The sequence below is a fragment of the Chlorocebus sabaeus genome, chromosome 11 (genome assembly GCF_047675955.1).
Source record: "Chlorocebus sabaeus isolate Y175 chromosome 11, mChlSab1.0.hap1, whole genome shotgun sequence".
NCBI lineage: Eukaryota > Metazoa > Chordata > Mammalia > Primates > Cercopithecidae > Chlorocebus > Chlorocebus sabaeus.
This window is the reverse complement of record NC_132914.1, coordinates 46,769,356-46,784,963: the sequence shown is the minus strand read 5'-3', so window position 1 is coordinate 46,784,963 and position 15,608 is coordinate 46,769,356. Positions and strand designations below refer to the sequence as shown.

At 46.9% G+C, this 15,608-nt stretch overlaps 1 protein-coding gene across 5 annotated transcripts; it reads left to right on the top strand.

Annotated features, from left to right (window-relative positions):
* The first annotated feature begins 9,200 nt into the window (after positions 1–9,200).
* RHEBL1 (RHEB like 1) lies at positions 9,201–14,455 on the top strand. Of its 5 annotated transcripts, none has more exons than XM_008003120.3 (8): positions 9,201–9,466; positions 10,008–10,147; positions 12,126–12,193; positions 12,459–12,541; positions 12,628–12,684; positions 12,870–12,917; positions 13,711–13,792; positions 13,947–14,455. In XM_008003120.3, exons 2-8 carry the CDS (start codon positions 10,030–10,032, stop codon positions 14,034–14,036), a joined length of 546 nt encoding a protein of 181 aa, XP_008001311.1. In that variant the 5' UTR covers positions 9,201–9,466; positions 10,008–10,029; the 3' UTR covers positions 14,037–14,455. The 5 variants fall into 5 exon arrangements, with proteins under 5 accessions (XP_008001311.1, XP_008001310.1, XP_072876794.1 ...); XM_008003119.3 differs by having other exon boundaries at positions 9,225–9,466; positions 10,076–10,147; XM_073020693.1 differs by lacking the exon at positions 13,947–14,455 and having other exon boundaries at positions 9,225–9,466; positions 10,076–10,147; positions 13,711–13,934.
* Positions 14,456–15,608: the final 1,153 nt, after the last annotated feature.

Below are 15,608 nucleotides of genomic sequence, written 5' to 3'. Positions count from 1 at the left end.
ATCCACCCGCCTTGGCCTCCCAAAGTGCTGGGATTACAGGCGTGAGCCACCGCACCGGCCAAATTTGTATTTTTTTTTTTTATTTTGAGATGGAGTCTCGCTCTGTCGCCCAGGCTGGAGTGCAGTGGCAAAATCTCGGCTCACTGCAAGCTCCGCCTCCTGGGTTCACACCATTCTCCTGCCTCAGCCTCCTGAGTAGCTAGGACTACAGGCGCCCGCCACCACGCCTGGCTAATTTTTGTATTTTTAGCAGAGACAGGGTTTCACTGTGTTGGCCAGGATGGTCTTGATCTCCTGACCTCGTGACCCACCCGCCTTGGCTCCCAAAGTGCTAGGATTACAGGCGTGAGCCTCCATGCCTGGCCCAAATTTGGATTTTAAGAAGATCACTCTATTAGCCAGTAATGGTGACGGTTGCCTATAATCCCAGCTACTCGGGAGACTGAGGCAGGAGAATCACTTGAACCTGGGAGGCAGAGGTTGCAGTGAGCCGAGGTCGCGCCACTGCACTCCAGCCTGGGTAACAAGAGTGAAACTCCGTCTCAAAAAAGAAAGAAAGAAAGAAAAAGTGGCCCATCAGAGAAGGAGTAGGGGAATAAACATTCCAACCTTCTCTCCTCTATCTGCCAGTCTGTGGCCAATGCTTCCTATTAGCTAAAGCTGGCTGGAAGCCAGAGGGCATTACTGCTGTCTATAAAGGTCAGCCTTCCAGGAGCAATATGCAGGATGAAGAAGGGTAAAGGAAGATCTGGAGGGGTAAATGGAAAATGTGAGTTAATAAGAACCAGAACTCTAATGTCTGAGTCTTCAGAGAAGGGTCTTCAGATTAGAAAGAACATGACCATGACAGGGAGCACCTGAAAGCAACTTATTAGTTAATTTAAATCTAAGAAGCATGGCAGTTTGCATTTTAAAATTAAAAAAAAAAATTGGTGCTATGACTGGAATTCAAGTTTCTACTTTATCTTAAATCTGTATTTACGTATGAATTTTTTTTTTTTTTTTTTTTTTTTTTTTGAGATGGAGTCTCACTCTGTCGCCCAGGCTGGAGTGCAGTGGCGCGATCTCGGCTCGCTGCAACCCCTGCCTCCCAGGTTCAAGCAATTCTCTGCCTCAGCCTCCCTAGTAGCTGGGATTACAGGCACCCACCACCACACCCAGTTAATTTTTGTATTTTTAGTAGAGACAGGGTTTCACCATCTTGGCTAGGCTGGTCTTGAACTCCTGACCTCATGATCTACCTGCCTTGGCCTCCCAAAGTGCTGGGATTATAGGCGTGAGCCACCGCACCCAGCCATTTACGTATGATTTTTAACAGTTGATGCCAAAATTAGATAATCATCCATTTTCCTAATTAGAAGATCCAAAACAGAAAGTATTGTTTGGCCAACTTGAGCAAACTTTTAGGAATTACATAATTAAGTGTCTAATTCATAATATTTAATTTATTAATATATATACTGTACATATTTAAAAGTACAGAGCCTATAAAATAATAAATTGATATTATTTAACTGATTTTCCATTCTTACATTTAAATAATAGTTTTATTCAAACTTTTATTATTATTTTTTGAGATGGAGTCTCGCTCTGTCATCCAGGTTGGAGTGCAGTGGTGCAATCCCGGTTCACTGTAACCTCCGTCTCCTGCGTTTGAGCAATTCTCCTGCCTCAGCCTCCTGAGTAACTTGGATTACAGATGTGTGCCACTATGCCTGGTTAGTTTTTGTACTTATACTACAGACAGGGTTTCACCATGTTGGTAAGGCTGGTCTCAAACTACTGACCTCAAATGATCTGCCTGCCTCGTCCTCCCAAAGTGCTAGGATTACAGGCCTGAGGCACCGCGCAGGCCTTATTACTTTTTTTTTTTTTTTTTTTTTTGAGAGAAGGTCTCACTTTGTTGCCTAGGCTGGAGTGCAGTGGCACAAACATGGCTCACTGCAGCCTCAACCTCCTGGGCTTAAGCGATCCTCTCACCTCAGCTGCCACAAGTAGCTGGGACTACAGGAACACACCACTACGCCTGGCTAATTTTTTTCTTTCCTTTTTTTTGAGATGGAGTCTCGCTGTGTCGCCCGGGCTGGAGTGCAGTGGTGTGATCTCGGCTCACTGCAAGCTCTGCCTCCTGGGTTCACACAATTCTCCTGCCTTAGCCTCCCAAGTAGCTGGGACTATAGGCGCCCGTCACCACACCCGGCTATTTTTTTTTTTTTTTTTTTTTTTTTTTTGTATTTTTAGTAATGGCAGGGTTTCAGCATGTTAACCAGGATGGTCTCGATCTCCTGACCTTGTGAACCGCCTGCCTCGGCCTCCCAAAGTGCTGGGATTACAGTTGTGAGCCACCGCACCCAGCTAATTTTTGTATTTTTTGTAGAGATGGGGTTTTGCCTAGGCTGGTCTAGAACTCCTGATCTGAAGTGATCTGCTCACTTTGGCCTCTCAAAGTGCTGGGATTACAGGTGTGAGCCACTGCTCCTGGCCCCAAACTTGTATATTGATATGAAAATATCCATTTTCTTTTCTTTTCTCTTCTGTTTTTTTTTTTTTTTGAGATGGAGTTTTGCTCTTGTTGCCCAGGCTGGAGTCCAGTGGCGTGATCTCGGCTCACTGCAACCTCTGCCTCCTAGGTTCAAGTGATTCTCCTGCCTCAGCCTCCGAGTAGCTGGGATTACAGATGTGCGCCACCATGCCCGGCTAATTTTGTATTTTTAGTAGAGACAGGGTTTTACCATGTTGGTCAGATTGGTCTCGAACTCCTGACCTCAGATGATCCGCCCTCTTTGGCCTCCCAAAGTGCTCGGATTAGAGATGTGAGCCACCGCACCTGGCTAAAATACTCATTTTCAATATAAGTGCCTTTATGACTACTAGATCCTCTTTTGGAACTTAGATATGATACCTAAAGGTGAACTCATCTTGTGGTCATGAGGTGACAAGCATAAGGGAAGAGTTAAGAGGACTGCAGGTACCAGACCTGGCATTATGGAGCAACTGGACTGATGCTGCTTACCTCCAGCTTTGTTACTTCAGAAAAATAAATCCTTATTTGTTTAAGCTATTGCAACTTGGTTTTTCTGTTACTGAAGCCAAATGTGTTCTTAATATTCAACTGACTACAACAACAGATTCAATTATCAGATAGTTCAGGTTACTGTAGGTCAGGTACCCAAAATCAAGGTTTCTACGACAGATGTCACAGATGGCCTCATTGTCTCCCATGCAGGTGCAATCTGAGTGCTCCAGGGTGATGTTTGTAGTGAGGATGGAGTTGTAAGTCTCAACTACAGCTGTGGAAACCTGGGGGCTTGGTAAATGAAGAACTCCAGCTTGGACTTCTTGCCATAATCAATCTACTCTGTAGCAGATTGAAAAACAGAGCTACAATATTTTGCAGTTTCTCTCATGGAGAAATGGAGTCTATTTCCCCATGCCTTGAATCTGGGATGGCATTGTGATTTACTTAGGCTACTAACATGTGGCAGAACTTGTGTTAAATGAGTTTCAAAGCCTAAGGCCTCAAGAGACCATGCACTGTCCTACCTTTGCCCTCTTGGGTGCTTCTGCTACCCAAGAAGCAGCAGCTCGGGCTGCCCCAATAAATGATGAGAGACATGTGGAGAGACAGAAGCCTAGCCAAGAGCCAGCACCAAGGCTCCGGACATGAGTGAGGTCATTTTAGACCTTCCATTGCCAGTGGAGCTTCCACTGACTAGTCACAAGAGTGAGTCCGGCCGGGCGCGGTGGCTCAAGCCTGTAATCCCAGCACTTTGGGAGGCCGAGACGGGCGGATCACGAGGTCAGGAGATCGAGACCATCCTGGCTAACACGGTGAAACCCCGTCTCTACTAAAAAGTACGAAAACCTAGCCGGGCGAGGTGGCGGGCGCCTGTAGTCCCAGCTACTCGGGAGGCTGAGGCAGGAGAATGGCGTAAACCCGGGAGGCGGAGCTTGCAGTGAGCAGAGATCCGGCCACTGCACTCCAGCCTGGGTGACAGAGCCACACTCCGTCTCAAGAAAAAAAAACAAAAAAGAGTGAGTCCAGAGGAGGCAACATAAGAACCATCACTTCAACCCACAGAATCCTGGGAAAAATACATTGTTGTTTTAAGGCACCAAAGTTTGATGTGGTTTGTTATGCAACAATAGGTAATTGATACATCAGCAGGGAGGTAAACCCATGACTGTGGAAAACAAAGAAGCCTTGAATACCTGTGCAATGGAGTCCATTAGAAAAGACATGCCATATAATTTGGGTGCAAACAGAGTAGAGACATTTTTCACTTTTCCCAGAGATACTTAAAACAGTTTTCTGGGAACATCTTATCTTTATTTTGTCTCAGTTGTTTGAGACATAGCAATATATTATGCTGTCTTAGAAATGTTATTTCAGGCCAGGCACGGTGGCTCACATCTGTAATCTCAGTGTTTTGGGAGGCTGAGGAGGAAGGATTGCTTGAGGCCAGGAGTTCAAGACTAGCCTGGGAGCGACCCTGTCTCTACAAAAAAAAAGAAAAAATTAGCTGGGCATGGTGGTGCATGCCTGTATAGTCTCAGCTACTCAGGAGGCTAAGGCAAAAGGATCACTTGAGCCCAGGAGTTATGGGCCACAGTAAGCTATGACGGCACCACTGCACTCCAGCTTGGGTGACAGAGTGGCACCCTGTCTCTAAAAAACAAAAACAGTCTGGGTGCGGTGGCTCACATCTGTAAACCCAGCACTTTAGGAGGCTGACGTGGGTGGATTGCTTGAGTCCAGGAGTTTGAGACCAGCCTGAACAACATGGTGAAACTCCATCTCTACTGAAAATACAAAAATTAGCTGGGCATGGTGTTGCATGCCTGTAGTTTCAGCTACTCAGGAAGCTGAGGTAGGAGAATCACCTGAGCTGAGGAGGTAGAGGCTGCAGTGAGCCAAAATCATGCCACTGCACTCCACCCTGGGCAATCAGAGTGAGACCCTGTCTCAAAAATAAATAAATAAATAAAAATAATAAAAAACAAAAGAAATGTTATTCCAATCCCATTTATCTAACATTAGGATGAATTGCTTCCTTTATTTCTATTATTATATGAATAATATATAACAAATGTTTATTATATATAAAATAATATTTATATATTATATATTTTAATATATATTATTTTTTGACTTATACTCAAGTTCTATTCTTCCTTTATTCGATCCTATTTTTGTGATCTTTACTAAATAAACCATTTATGCATTACTTTTTTTTTTTTTGAGACGGAGTCTCGCTCTGTCACCCAGGCTGGAATGCAGTGGCGCAATCTTGACTCACTACAACCTCTGTCTCCAGGGTTCAAGTGATTCTCTGCCTCAGCCTCCCGAGTAGCTGGGATTACAGGTGCCTCCCACCATGCCTGGCTAAATTTTGTATTTTTAGTAGAGATGGGGTTTCACCATGTTAGTCAGGCTGGTCTCAAACTCCTGACCTCATGATTCACCTGCTTCAGCCTCCCAAAGTGTTGGGATTACGGGTGTGAGCCACCGTGCCTGGCCTATGCATTCCTTTTTAAAGTGATTGATTTTTAATGAATAACTATTTAATCAACCAATACCTTGGTCCTAAAATGTGCAGGTTTATAGATTGGCTCATGAAACATTTCTCTTTTTGTTTTTTTGGAGACAGAGTCTTGCCCAGGCTGGAGTGCAGTGGCATGATTTCGGCTCACCGCAACCTCTGCCTCCCAGGTTCAGATGATTCTCCTGCCTCCACCTCCCAAGTACCTGGGACTACAGGCACACACCACCACACCTGGCTAATTTTTCTATTTTTAGTAGAGACGGGGTTTCACCACGTTGGCCAGGCTGGTCTCGAACTCCTGACCTCAGGTGATCCATCCACCTCAGCCTCCCAAAGTGCTGGGATTACAGGCATGAGCCACCATGCCCAGCCCTGGCTAACTTTTTTATATTTTAGTAAAGACCAGGTTTCACTGTGTTGCTCAGGCTGGTCTTGAACCCCTGAGCTCAGCTCAGGCAATCCACCTGCCTTGGCCTCCCAAAGTGCTAGGATTACAAGCGTGAGCCACTGTGCCTAGCCTCTTTTTTTTTTTTGACACAGGGTCTCCGTTGCCCAGGCTGGAGTACAGTGGCACAAACATTGCTCACTGCAGCCTCAACATCCTTGGGCTCAGGTGATCTTTTCATTCAGCCTTCCAAGTAGCTTGAGACTACAGGCACGTGCCACTATGCCTGGTTAATTTTTCTTTCTCTTTTTTTTCTGTATTTTTTATAGAGACAGGGTTTCACCATGTTGCCTACCTAGGCTGGTCTCGAACTCCTGAGCTCAAGCAATTCATGTGCCTGGCTTCCCAAAGTCCTGGGATTACAGGCCTGAGCCACCACGTCAGGCCAAAACATTTATTTCTAATCACCTTGTCTTTTGCCTTTCTTTACTATAGGTGTTGGAAAAGAATATGCTAAAATTTCCAGGTTCCCTTACAGCTAGAGATGACTATATAAAACAATCTTGTTCAATGAGATGCAGGTGAATATCTGCTGTGAGATCTTCCCTTGCCAGGTAAAAAGAAAAAGTCACAAGAGGAGAAAGCCCTTTGTCTTGGCTCTTTTGCTTTCTCTCTGATTCAAAACAGGAGAATTAAGATGGTTTAATAAGGAGACTGTTTACAAAGCTGTGGGCAGGGTATAGGGAGACCACAAGCGATAGAGCAATGCCCCAAGGTGAATAACAGAAAAGAGGCTGATACTGCTATAGGCCTGAAGGCTGAGGGGAGTCACTGAAAACTAGGAGACAGCTGTGTGTATGTGTTGGAGGAGGCGGCTGCCTTGAGAGGTGCTGTGACCTTCAATGAGGGACAGAGACACTCTCCTCCCTCCATTGAATCTCCTGTGTGTGCTTTCTTTTGGTTGAGATTCACTGAAAGCCAGGAGACAAGGCCTGCCTCCTGGACACAAATCTGGGTGGAAAAGAATGGAGAGTTCATCTCGACGGTACAAGCAACATAAAAGGCATCTATTTTGTTTCCTTCCTTCCTTCCTTCCTTCCTTCCTTTTTTTTTTTTTTTTTTTGTGATGGAGTCTTGCCCTGTTGCCTGGGCTGGAGTGCAGTGGCATGATCTCGGCTCACTGCAAGCTCCATCTCCCAGGTTCACGCTATTCTTCTGTCTGCCATTCTCCTGTCTGTCTTCCAAGTAGCTGGGACTACAGGTGCCCGCCACCATGCCTGGCTAATTTTTTGTATTTTTAGTAGAGTTGGGGTTTCACCGTGTTAGCCAGGATGGTCTCAATCTCCTGACCTCGTGATCCACCTGTGTCGGCCTCCCAAAGTGCTGGGATTACAGGCATGAGCCACCGTGCCCTGCCTATTTCTGTATCCTAGTGTGCAACACATAGTAAGAGTGCCTGGCACAAAGTAGAATATCTTTTTTTTTTTTTTTTTTTTTAGACAGAGTCTCACTCTGTTGCCCAGGCTGGAGTGCAGAGTGCAATAGTGTGATCCTGGCTCACTGCAACCTCTGCCTCCCATGTTCAAATGATTCTCCTGCCTCAGCCTCCCAAGTAGCTGGAATTACAGGCGCACATCATCACACCCAGCTAATTTTTGTATTTTTAGTAGAGGCGGGGGTTTCACTATGTTGACCAGGCTGGTCTCGAACTCCTGACCTCAAGCGATCTGCCTGCCTCAGTCTCCCAAAGTGCTGGGATTACAGGCATGAGCCAGCACGCCCGGCCTAGGGCTTTTGTGAACATTAAATGAGATAACAATAAAATGCACCTGGCACATAGTATAGTAGAACTCTCTATAAATCTAGGTGATTTCCTTCCTTTCTTCCCTCCCCTACCAATCCTTCTGCAAGTCATTTTAACCTTAGCTTCAGAATATCCTGAATTCTCAACTTCATTCAACATGATCACTCTAGCCACGCCACTCTCATCTGGACTACAGGTAACAGTTTCTTCGCCAATCTCCCTGCTTCCTCTTGCTCCTGTTCCCCTCAAACCCCAATCCATTCACCAAAGCCAGGGAGATTTTTTAGAAAGACAATGTAGATCATGTCATGCCCCAGCTTAAATACCTTCAAGTACTTAGAATTAGCCCAGACTTCTTTATGTGGCCTGGCCTCTGCCATTCTCTTAGACTTCATCTGCTTTAGGCTAACTGGCTTTCTTTTTTTCTTCCCCTCTTCCTGGAATTTACTGAATTTATTTCCATCTTAACGCTTTAGCATTGGTGGATTCTTCTTTTGAAATCTGCTAACTGGTTCCTTCAGATCTTAGTTTAAATGGGGTTTTCTATGGGAGAAAGTATTACTCATCTAAAGTGGTCATCTCAGCCAGACTCGGTGGCTCACGCCTATAATCCCAGCACTTTGGGAGGCCAGGCCGGGTGGATCACTTGAGGCCAGGCGTTCGAGACTAGCCTGGGCAACATAGCAAAACCCCGTCTCTCCCCAAAACACAAAAATTAGCCAGTCTCATAACCCTGTCTCTAAATAAATAAATAAAAATTTAAAATGCTGTATTGTCTTTAAAAAATAAAGTGGTCATCTTTTATCATACCATCTTCTATAGCACTTAACGCTATCTGATATCTCCTTGTTGTATGTTTGTTTCTCCCTTCATAAGAGCAGACACATTGTCTTTCATGTCCATGTTCTGACCTCAAAGCTGGAGCAATGCCTGAAACACGCAGTATATGTTCAGTATTTGTTGAAAAATGAATGTTTGAGGATCATGAGGATGAAGAAGAAACCTCAGACTACTTGATCATAAATTCTAGCAATTTCCGCAAGAACAAGAATTGCAGTTTGAAATCAGATGCTGGAGGACTGGAAACCTTGATAGGTCTGGGGCTGAAGGCTGGGGGAAGCAGAGGGAATATATTGGAACTTCGGCCCTTTTCTTCGTATCTAAGGACCCCAGAGACCATGCAAAGGGCTAGAATCTTATGGTCAGAAACCACACAACGGGTATTTTCCATCCATAATTCTTCGCAGCCACTTCAGCTAGGCTGCAAATGCGCAAACGCCTTTAGGACCCCGGGTTCCTTTCTGTTTCTTTATGAATGAACCGGCTCCAGTCTGCGCACGCGCAGCTCTCAGTACTCCCGCTCCACGTGAGGCCCACCCTTCCCTCCTGCTGGCGGCACCGCCCTTACCCATTCTAATGGACCAATGGCGAGCGGCCTGAGGGGCGGAGCCCGGCGCGGCGCGGCACAGTAGTTCCCCCGGCGCCGGGCTCCCTCGCGTTAGACGTGCTGTGTTGTGATCACGTGGGCAGCTCCGGGCGCGGCGCTTGTTTTGGTTTCCCTCTAACTTGCCCACGGCAGCTTCTGGGTGAGCGACTTTCCTGCACCTGCCCACACCCTGACCTCGTCTTCGGGCTCTCTCAGCCCGCAGTTCCGCAAGCCCCTGGGGCGGGCTCCTGCCATGCCGCTGGTCCGTTACAGGAAAGTGGTCATCCTCGGATACCGCTCTGTAGGTGAGTCTCCGCCCTGCAGAACTCGGACGCGCAGCAGCTTTGTAGCCAGAAGAGGCGCGCTGTCGTGGGAACGCGACCCAGGGAGGAATGGTGACATCGTAAGAATGGGGTTGTAGAGCGAGGATTGGAAGAGTGGAGAAATAAAGGTTGGTGGTGTGTGGAGGCTGCAGGAAGCGCAAGCACTCAAGGCTCAATGAGGACCTGGCTGCGGTAATCTCAGAGTGGTCCCAGCGTTACTTTGGGGATAGGGGTGGGGTCACAATTTGAAAACCAGGATGCGGTCTCCGTGGGGACAGATAGTCGCAGGTGTCCTGGGGCGGGGCGGACTCGATCCTGGGGAACCCTGGATATTCCTTCGGGTAGGATGGGGTGGGGAAGGCGGCGGGAAAGGCTTCCTGCTGCGCTTCTGAATGCATCCGGTAGCCAAAGTGCGGAGACCCCGGGCGAAAAGACGGTGAGGGTAGACACAAGGGATAGGATTGCTTGAGGCACTCACAGACTGTAGTGTTAATTTGGGGTACCCTTTGGTCCTGGGCCACAGTCCGAAAGGACAGAGGATGTGAATGTGGATGGATGATTTGGATACAGCTGCCACACTGCTCCCCACAGGGAAGACATCTTTGGCACATCAATTTGTGGAAGGCGAATTCTCGGAAGGCTACGATCCTACAGTGGAGAATAGTGAGTAGACTTCTCCCCTAGTGTGCTGGTGACGCGACCCGGAGGGATTGGATAGCCCACCCTACTCCATAATGTATTTCGCTGGTGCCAAGGGGCTGATTTAATTACACATTACATCTAATTTCTTCTTCAGCAATCCTGTTCTATGGATGGCTAGAGTATGGATTTTGCAGGATACTGAGTCTGGGATAGTTTGGATGTAGACATTAAGAACCTTAGTGTGTCTTTCCAGTTACCTGGATAACTCCCTGGAGCTGATCTATCTGTGTCAACCCCAAGGTTAAGAATGTAAGGGGAGGCCGGGCGCAGTGGCTCACGCCTGTAATCCCAGCACTTTGGGAAGCTGAGGCGGGCGGATCGATTGAGGTCAGGATTTCGAGACCAGCCTGGCCAGCATGGTGAAATCTCATCGCTACTAAAAATACCAAAATTAGCTGAGCATGGTGGCACACACCTGTAATCCGAGCTACTAAAGAGGCTGAGGTAGGAGAATCGCTTGAACGCAGCAGGCAAATGTTGCAGTGAGCAAAGATTGTGACACTGCACATACCAGCCTGGGTGTCAGGGTGAGACTGTCTCAAAAAAAAAAATAAAATAAAAAGGCCAGGCACCATGGCTCACGCCTGTAATCCCAGCTCATTGGGAGGCCAAGGCAGGTGGATCACCTGAGGTCAAGAGTTCGAAACCAGCCTGGCCAACTGGTGAAACCCTGTATCTACTAAAAATACAAACAATTAGCTGGGCATGGTGATGGATATCTGTAATCCCATCCACTCGGGTGGCTGAGGCAGGAGAATTGCTTGAACCCAGGAGGCGGAGGTTGCAGTGAGCTGAGATGGCGCCACTGTGCTCTAGCCTGGGCAACAAGAGCGAAACAACGTCTCAAAAAAAAAAAAAAAAAAAAGAATAAAAAGAATGTAAGCAGGGGGAAGGGAGTGGGAGGGATGAAGATAAATTGATCAATAGGTACAGATATATAGTTTGATAGAAGAAGTAAGACTTAGTAGATCAGTAGGGTGACTATAGCTTACAATAAGCTATTTTACATTTCAAAATAGCTATAAGAGAAGAATTCAAATGGTTCTAGCATAAAGAAAACACAAATATTTAAGGTGATGAATATTGCAGATATACTTACAAATTATGTGAATGTATTATCACGTGTACCCTGAAACTTGGTGCATCTATTATTCATCAATAAAACAAAAGTAATTATTTTTCTTTTCTTTTCGAGACAGAGTCTCGCTCTGTCACCCAGGCTGGAGTGCAGTGCCGCAATCTCAACTCACTGCAACCTCCACCTCCTGGGTTCAAGCAATTCTCATGCTTCAGCCTCCTGAGTAGCTGGGACTACAGGCATGCACCACCATGCCCAGCTAATGTTTTGTATTTTTAGTAGAGACAGGGTTTAACCATGTTGGCCAGGCTGGTCTTGAACTCTTGGTCTTAAGTGATCCGCCCACCTTGGCCTCCCAAAGTGCTGGGATTACAGGTGTCAGCCACTGAGCCCAACCAACAATCTACTTTAAAAAAAAGCTGCCAAAAAAATAAAAGAAGGTAAGACAGCCAGGTGCAGAGGTGCATACCTATAGTCCCAGCTACTTGGGAGGTTGAGGTGAGAGGATCGCCTGAGCCCAGGACTTCCAGGCTATAGGGTGCTAAGAGTGCACCTGTGAATAGCCACTGCTCTACAGCCTGGGCAACATAGCAAGACCTCATCTCAAAAAAAAATATATATATATATAATTAGCCGGGCGCAGTGGCAGGCGCCTATAATCCCAGCTACTCGGGAGGCTGAGGCAGGAGAATCGCTTGAACCCAGGTGGCAGAGGTTGCAGTGAGCCGAGATCGAGCCACTGCACTCCAGCTTGGGCAATAGAGTGAGACTCTGTCTCAAAAAAAAAAAAGAAAAAAGTCAGGGGACATACATTGCTGGCCCTATAAGGCACCTCACAGTCAAGTTTTCTTTTCTTTTCAGCTTACAGCAAGATAGTGACTCTTGGCAAAGATGAGTTTCACCTACACCTGGTGGACACAGCAGGGCAGGTACCAGTTGGGGTATGGTATCCAAAAGTGGCAGTTCAGCCCTCAGAGATGAAGTCTGGTAGTCTTTGTGGCTCATCTGTAAAGTAGTATTAAAAGCATTTTACCTGCTAAGAGTATGCAGGGCTCATTGGAGCTGCTCCATAAATACTTGTTGAAGTGATTATAGTAGGGCATGCCCCAGGGAGGGTCACCTGGATGTTGTCCCACCAACCTTTGCCATCTGAGTGGTTTGGATCTAGGTACTGATGTTTCCATTTCTTGACAGGATGAGTACAGCATTCTGCCCTATTCATTCATCATTGGAGTCCACGGTTATGTGCTTGTGTATTCTGTCACCTCTCTACATAGGTAAGTGACCAAGGTTGTGAGTGTGGGACTTGGGAAGACCTGAGGACTGTCTCATAAAGTTATAGCTCCAATTCTTGTGTTTATAGCTTCCAAGTCATTGAGAGTCTGTACCAAAAGCTACACGAAGGCCATGGGAAAACCCGGTAAGTGGCCTTGGGGGATAGGGACATAGTGTGGGCATGAGGGAGTAGGAGAGAGCAGAGGGGAGAATTGTCAAGTTAGAGAGGCTCGGATATAGATCCTGCCTGGTCTGATAAGGAGTCGTCCAGCCTTGATATAAGGAGTTGGGGAATGAGGGGATTCTGAAATAAGTGCTGTTTCCTCACAGGGTGCCAGTGGTTCTAGTTGGGAACAAGGCAGATCTCTCTCCAGAGAGGTATGTAAATCTCTGCTACTTAGAGGAAAAGGAAGTGAAATGGACTGGGAATCAGTCAGGCTCTCATCCTGGCTCTGCCACTGACTCAAACAAGTCATTTCACCTCTTTGTCTCTAACCTGAAGCTTAAGGAAGATAATACTTCTATCTTAAAAGCCACAATTTCATATTTCAAGCCTCAGTCCTAGATTCACCCATTGTTCCTTTGTTTACCTATGTTTTCTCCTTCCACAGCCCTCCTCCCAAAACTTGGGGAAATGGCGTGGGTCAGAGGAAGTCTTTTTCTTCCTTCTTTTTTTTTTGAGATGAAGTCTTGTTCTGTTGCCCAGACTAGAGTGCAGCGGCGTGATCTCGGCTCACTGCAACCTCTGCCACCTGGGTTCAAGCGATTCTCCTGCCTCAGCTTCCCGAGTAGCTGGGACTACAGGCGCATGCCACCACGCCCGGCTATTTTTTGTATTTTTAGTAGAGATGGGGTTTCACTATGTGAGCCAGGATGGTCTTGATCTCCTGACCTTGTGATCCACCCGCCTAGGCCTCCCAAAGTGTTGGGATTACAGGCATGAGCCACCACGCGCAGCCCGTTTTCTTTTTAATAGAGATGGTATTTCACTGTGTTGCCAAGGCTGGTCTTGAACTCCTGAGCTCAAGTGATCCACCACCTCGGCCTCCCAAAGTGCTGCATTACAGGCATGAGCCACTAAGCCTGGCCAGGAAGCCTTGATTCTGAAGATTTTTCAGAGCACTTACCAACATTTCTATCTTCCATCTTTATGTCCCAAATTTGCTTCCAGAGAGGTACAGGCAGTTGAAGGGAAGAAGCTGGCAGAGTCCTGGGGTGCGACATTTATGGAGTCATCTGCTCGAGAGAATCAGGTGCTCGGCCCGAAGACTAGAAGGGTGGTGGTGGTAGCCGTGTTTTCCTTATTGTACTGCTTGGTGGGAATGTTGCAGGAATGGAGCTTTCACCCCAGAGCTGGGTGGTATTGGCACTGAACTGACTTTTGCCCTATATCCTCTCCCCTTATAGCTGACTCAAGGCATCTTCACCAAAGTCATCCAGGAGATTGCCCGTGTGGAGAATTCCTATGGGCAAGAGCGTCGCTGCCATCTCATGTGAGCCCTTGGGTGTGGTGTAACTGCCTTGTTTCTGCCTCTGGCACTTGCCATGTTCCAGTGGGGGGTCAGACCCTCAGGACTTCACGGGTATGGTTGCCAGCTGTGTTCCTGACCCCTGGACACACAGTGTGGCATCCTCATGTTTGCACACTTTCCCCAGGCTCTAGTGGCCTGGATGTCAATGTTTACAAAGGGGCAAGGACCTCTCATGGACACTGGCCTCTAGCCCTCTGTTTTTGCTAGATGAATTCTGTTATAACCTGTGGGGTCAGGATATGAGTCCTGGGCATTATTTATCCAGGACCCATCCTCTTGGGTGGGTTTTGGGTGTTGGCTGGGTAAGGGGAGCCAGGGACTTCTGAAATAGAGCTGGCTCCCTGGGGTGACAATGTATATATGCAAATAAACTGAGAAATCTTTTGTTGTTGACTTTTTCCTGTGTGTGTGAGACGGAGTTTCACTCTGTTGCCCAGGCTGGAGCGGTACAGTGCTGCGATCTCAGCTTGCTGCAACCTCTGCCTGCCAGGTTCAAGCAGTTCTCCTGCCTCAGTCTCCCACAGGCACCTGCCACCACGCCTTGCTATTTTTAGTAGAGATGGGGTTTCACCATATTGGCCAGGATGGTCTCGAACTCCTGACCTTAAGTGATCTGTCCGCCTCAGCCTCCCAAAGTGCTGGGATTATAGGCGTGAACCACTACTCCCGGCCTTATTGTTGACTTCTGTGTATCTAGGGAGAGCTCAGAGCCAATATCTCTTTTTCCAAGGAGTCATGGCTGTGGTCTTTGGTGGGAAATCTTTCCTCCTACCTTGTTCCTATTCCTTATTCCTCACTTATTAACAACCATTATCCTAACTTGCCTTTCCTACCTTTCTATTCTGCTGGGTTCCTCATATACTGAGTCCAGTTGGCTGCCACTCCCGTCCAAGTTTTGTAGCCTTTCAAGATCCCCTTAATTACAGAAACACCACCCTCTAGTGGCCAGATGCAACATGCTGACCTAGCTGTCTTCCTGGGGCCTCAGCATTTGCTTGGACTCAAAACATACAGGGTTTCGGGAGAAGGAAGCCCCTCATTCCTAATGATGTAAGAATTGAGAGAAGTGTAGAGGCAGAGAGACTAAAGTGTTGTGAAGACTTTGACTTCCCAAGAGTGTTGAGTAAAGTAAGAAATAATGCATCTGGTGCCTATCAGTCCCCCCGGCCCTCCATGTCCCTAGTGTCTTTCACTAAAATGGCTGTCCTTTGCTCTTTTCATACCTTTAATCTTTTTGTACTTTTCACACCTTTGGTGTTCTACTTTTTTTAGGTGTCAAAGGCTATTGGTTCTGCTTTTATGGACCTACCACCTCAGTAGGATTGATATTTCAGCTAGGAAAGTTTGGTCCTGTTTGCCTCCGCTTTTCTTGATCCCCACCCTGCCACCAGCATGATTGCCTAACTAGTCTAATACCTCCTCCAAGGATGTGTAAGGGTTACTTTAATGGTAGATCTTCACAGGGAAGGTACAGACCTCTTCTGACAACTGGGGGAGCCCGAGGTACCTGTCAATGTACTTACTTGGGAAGGATTGA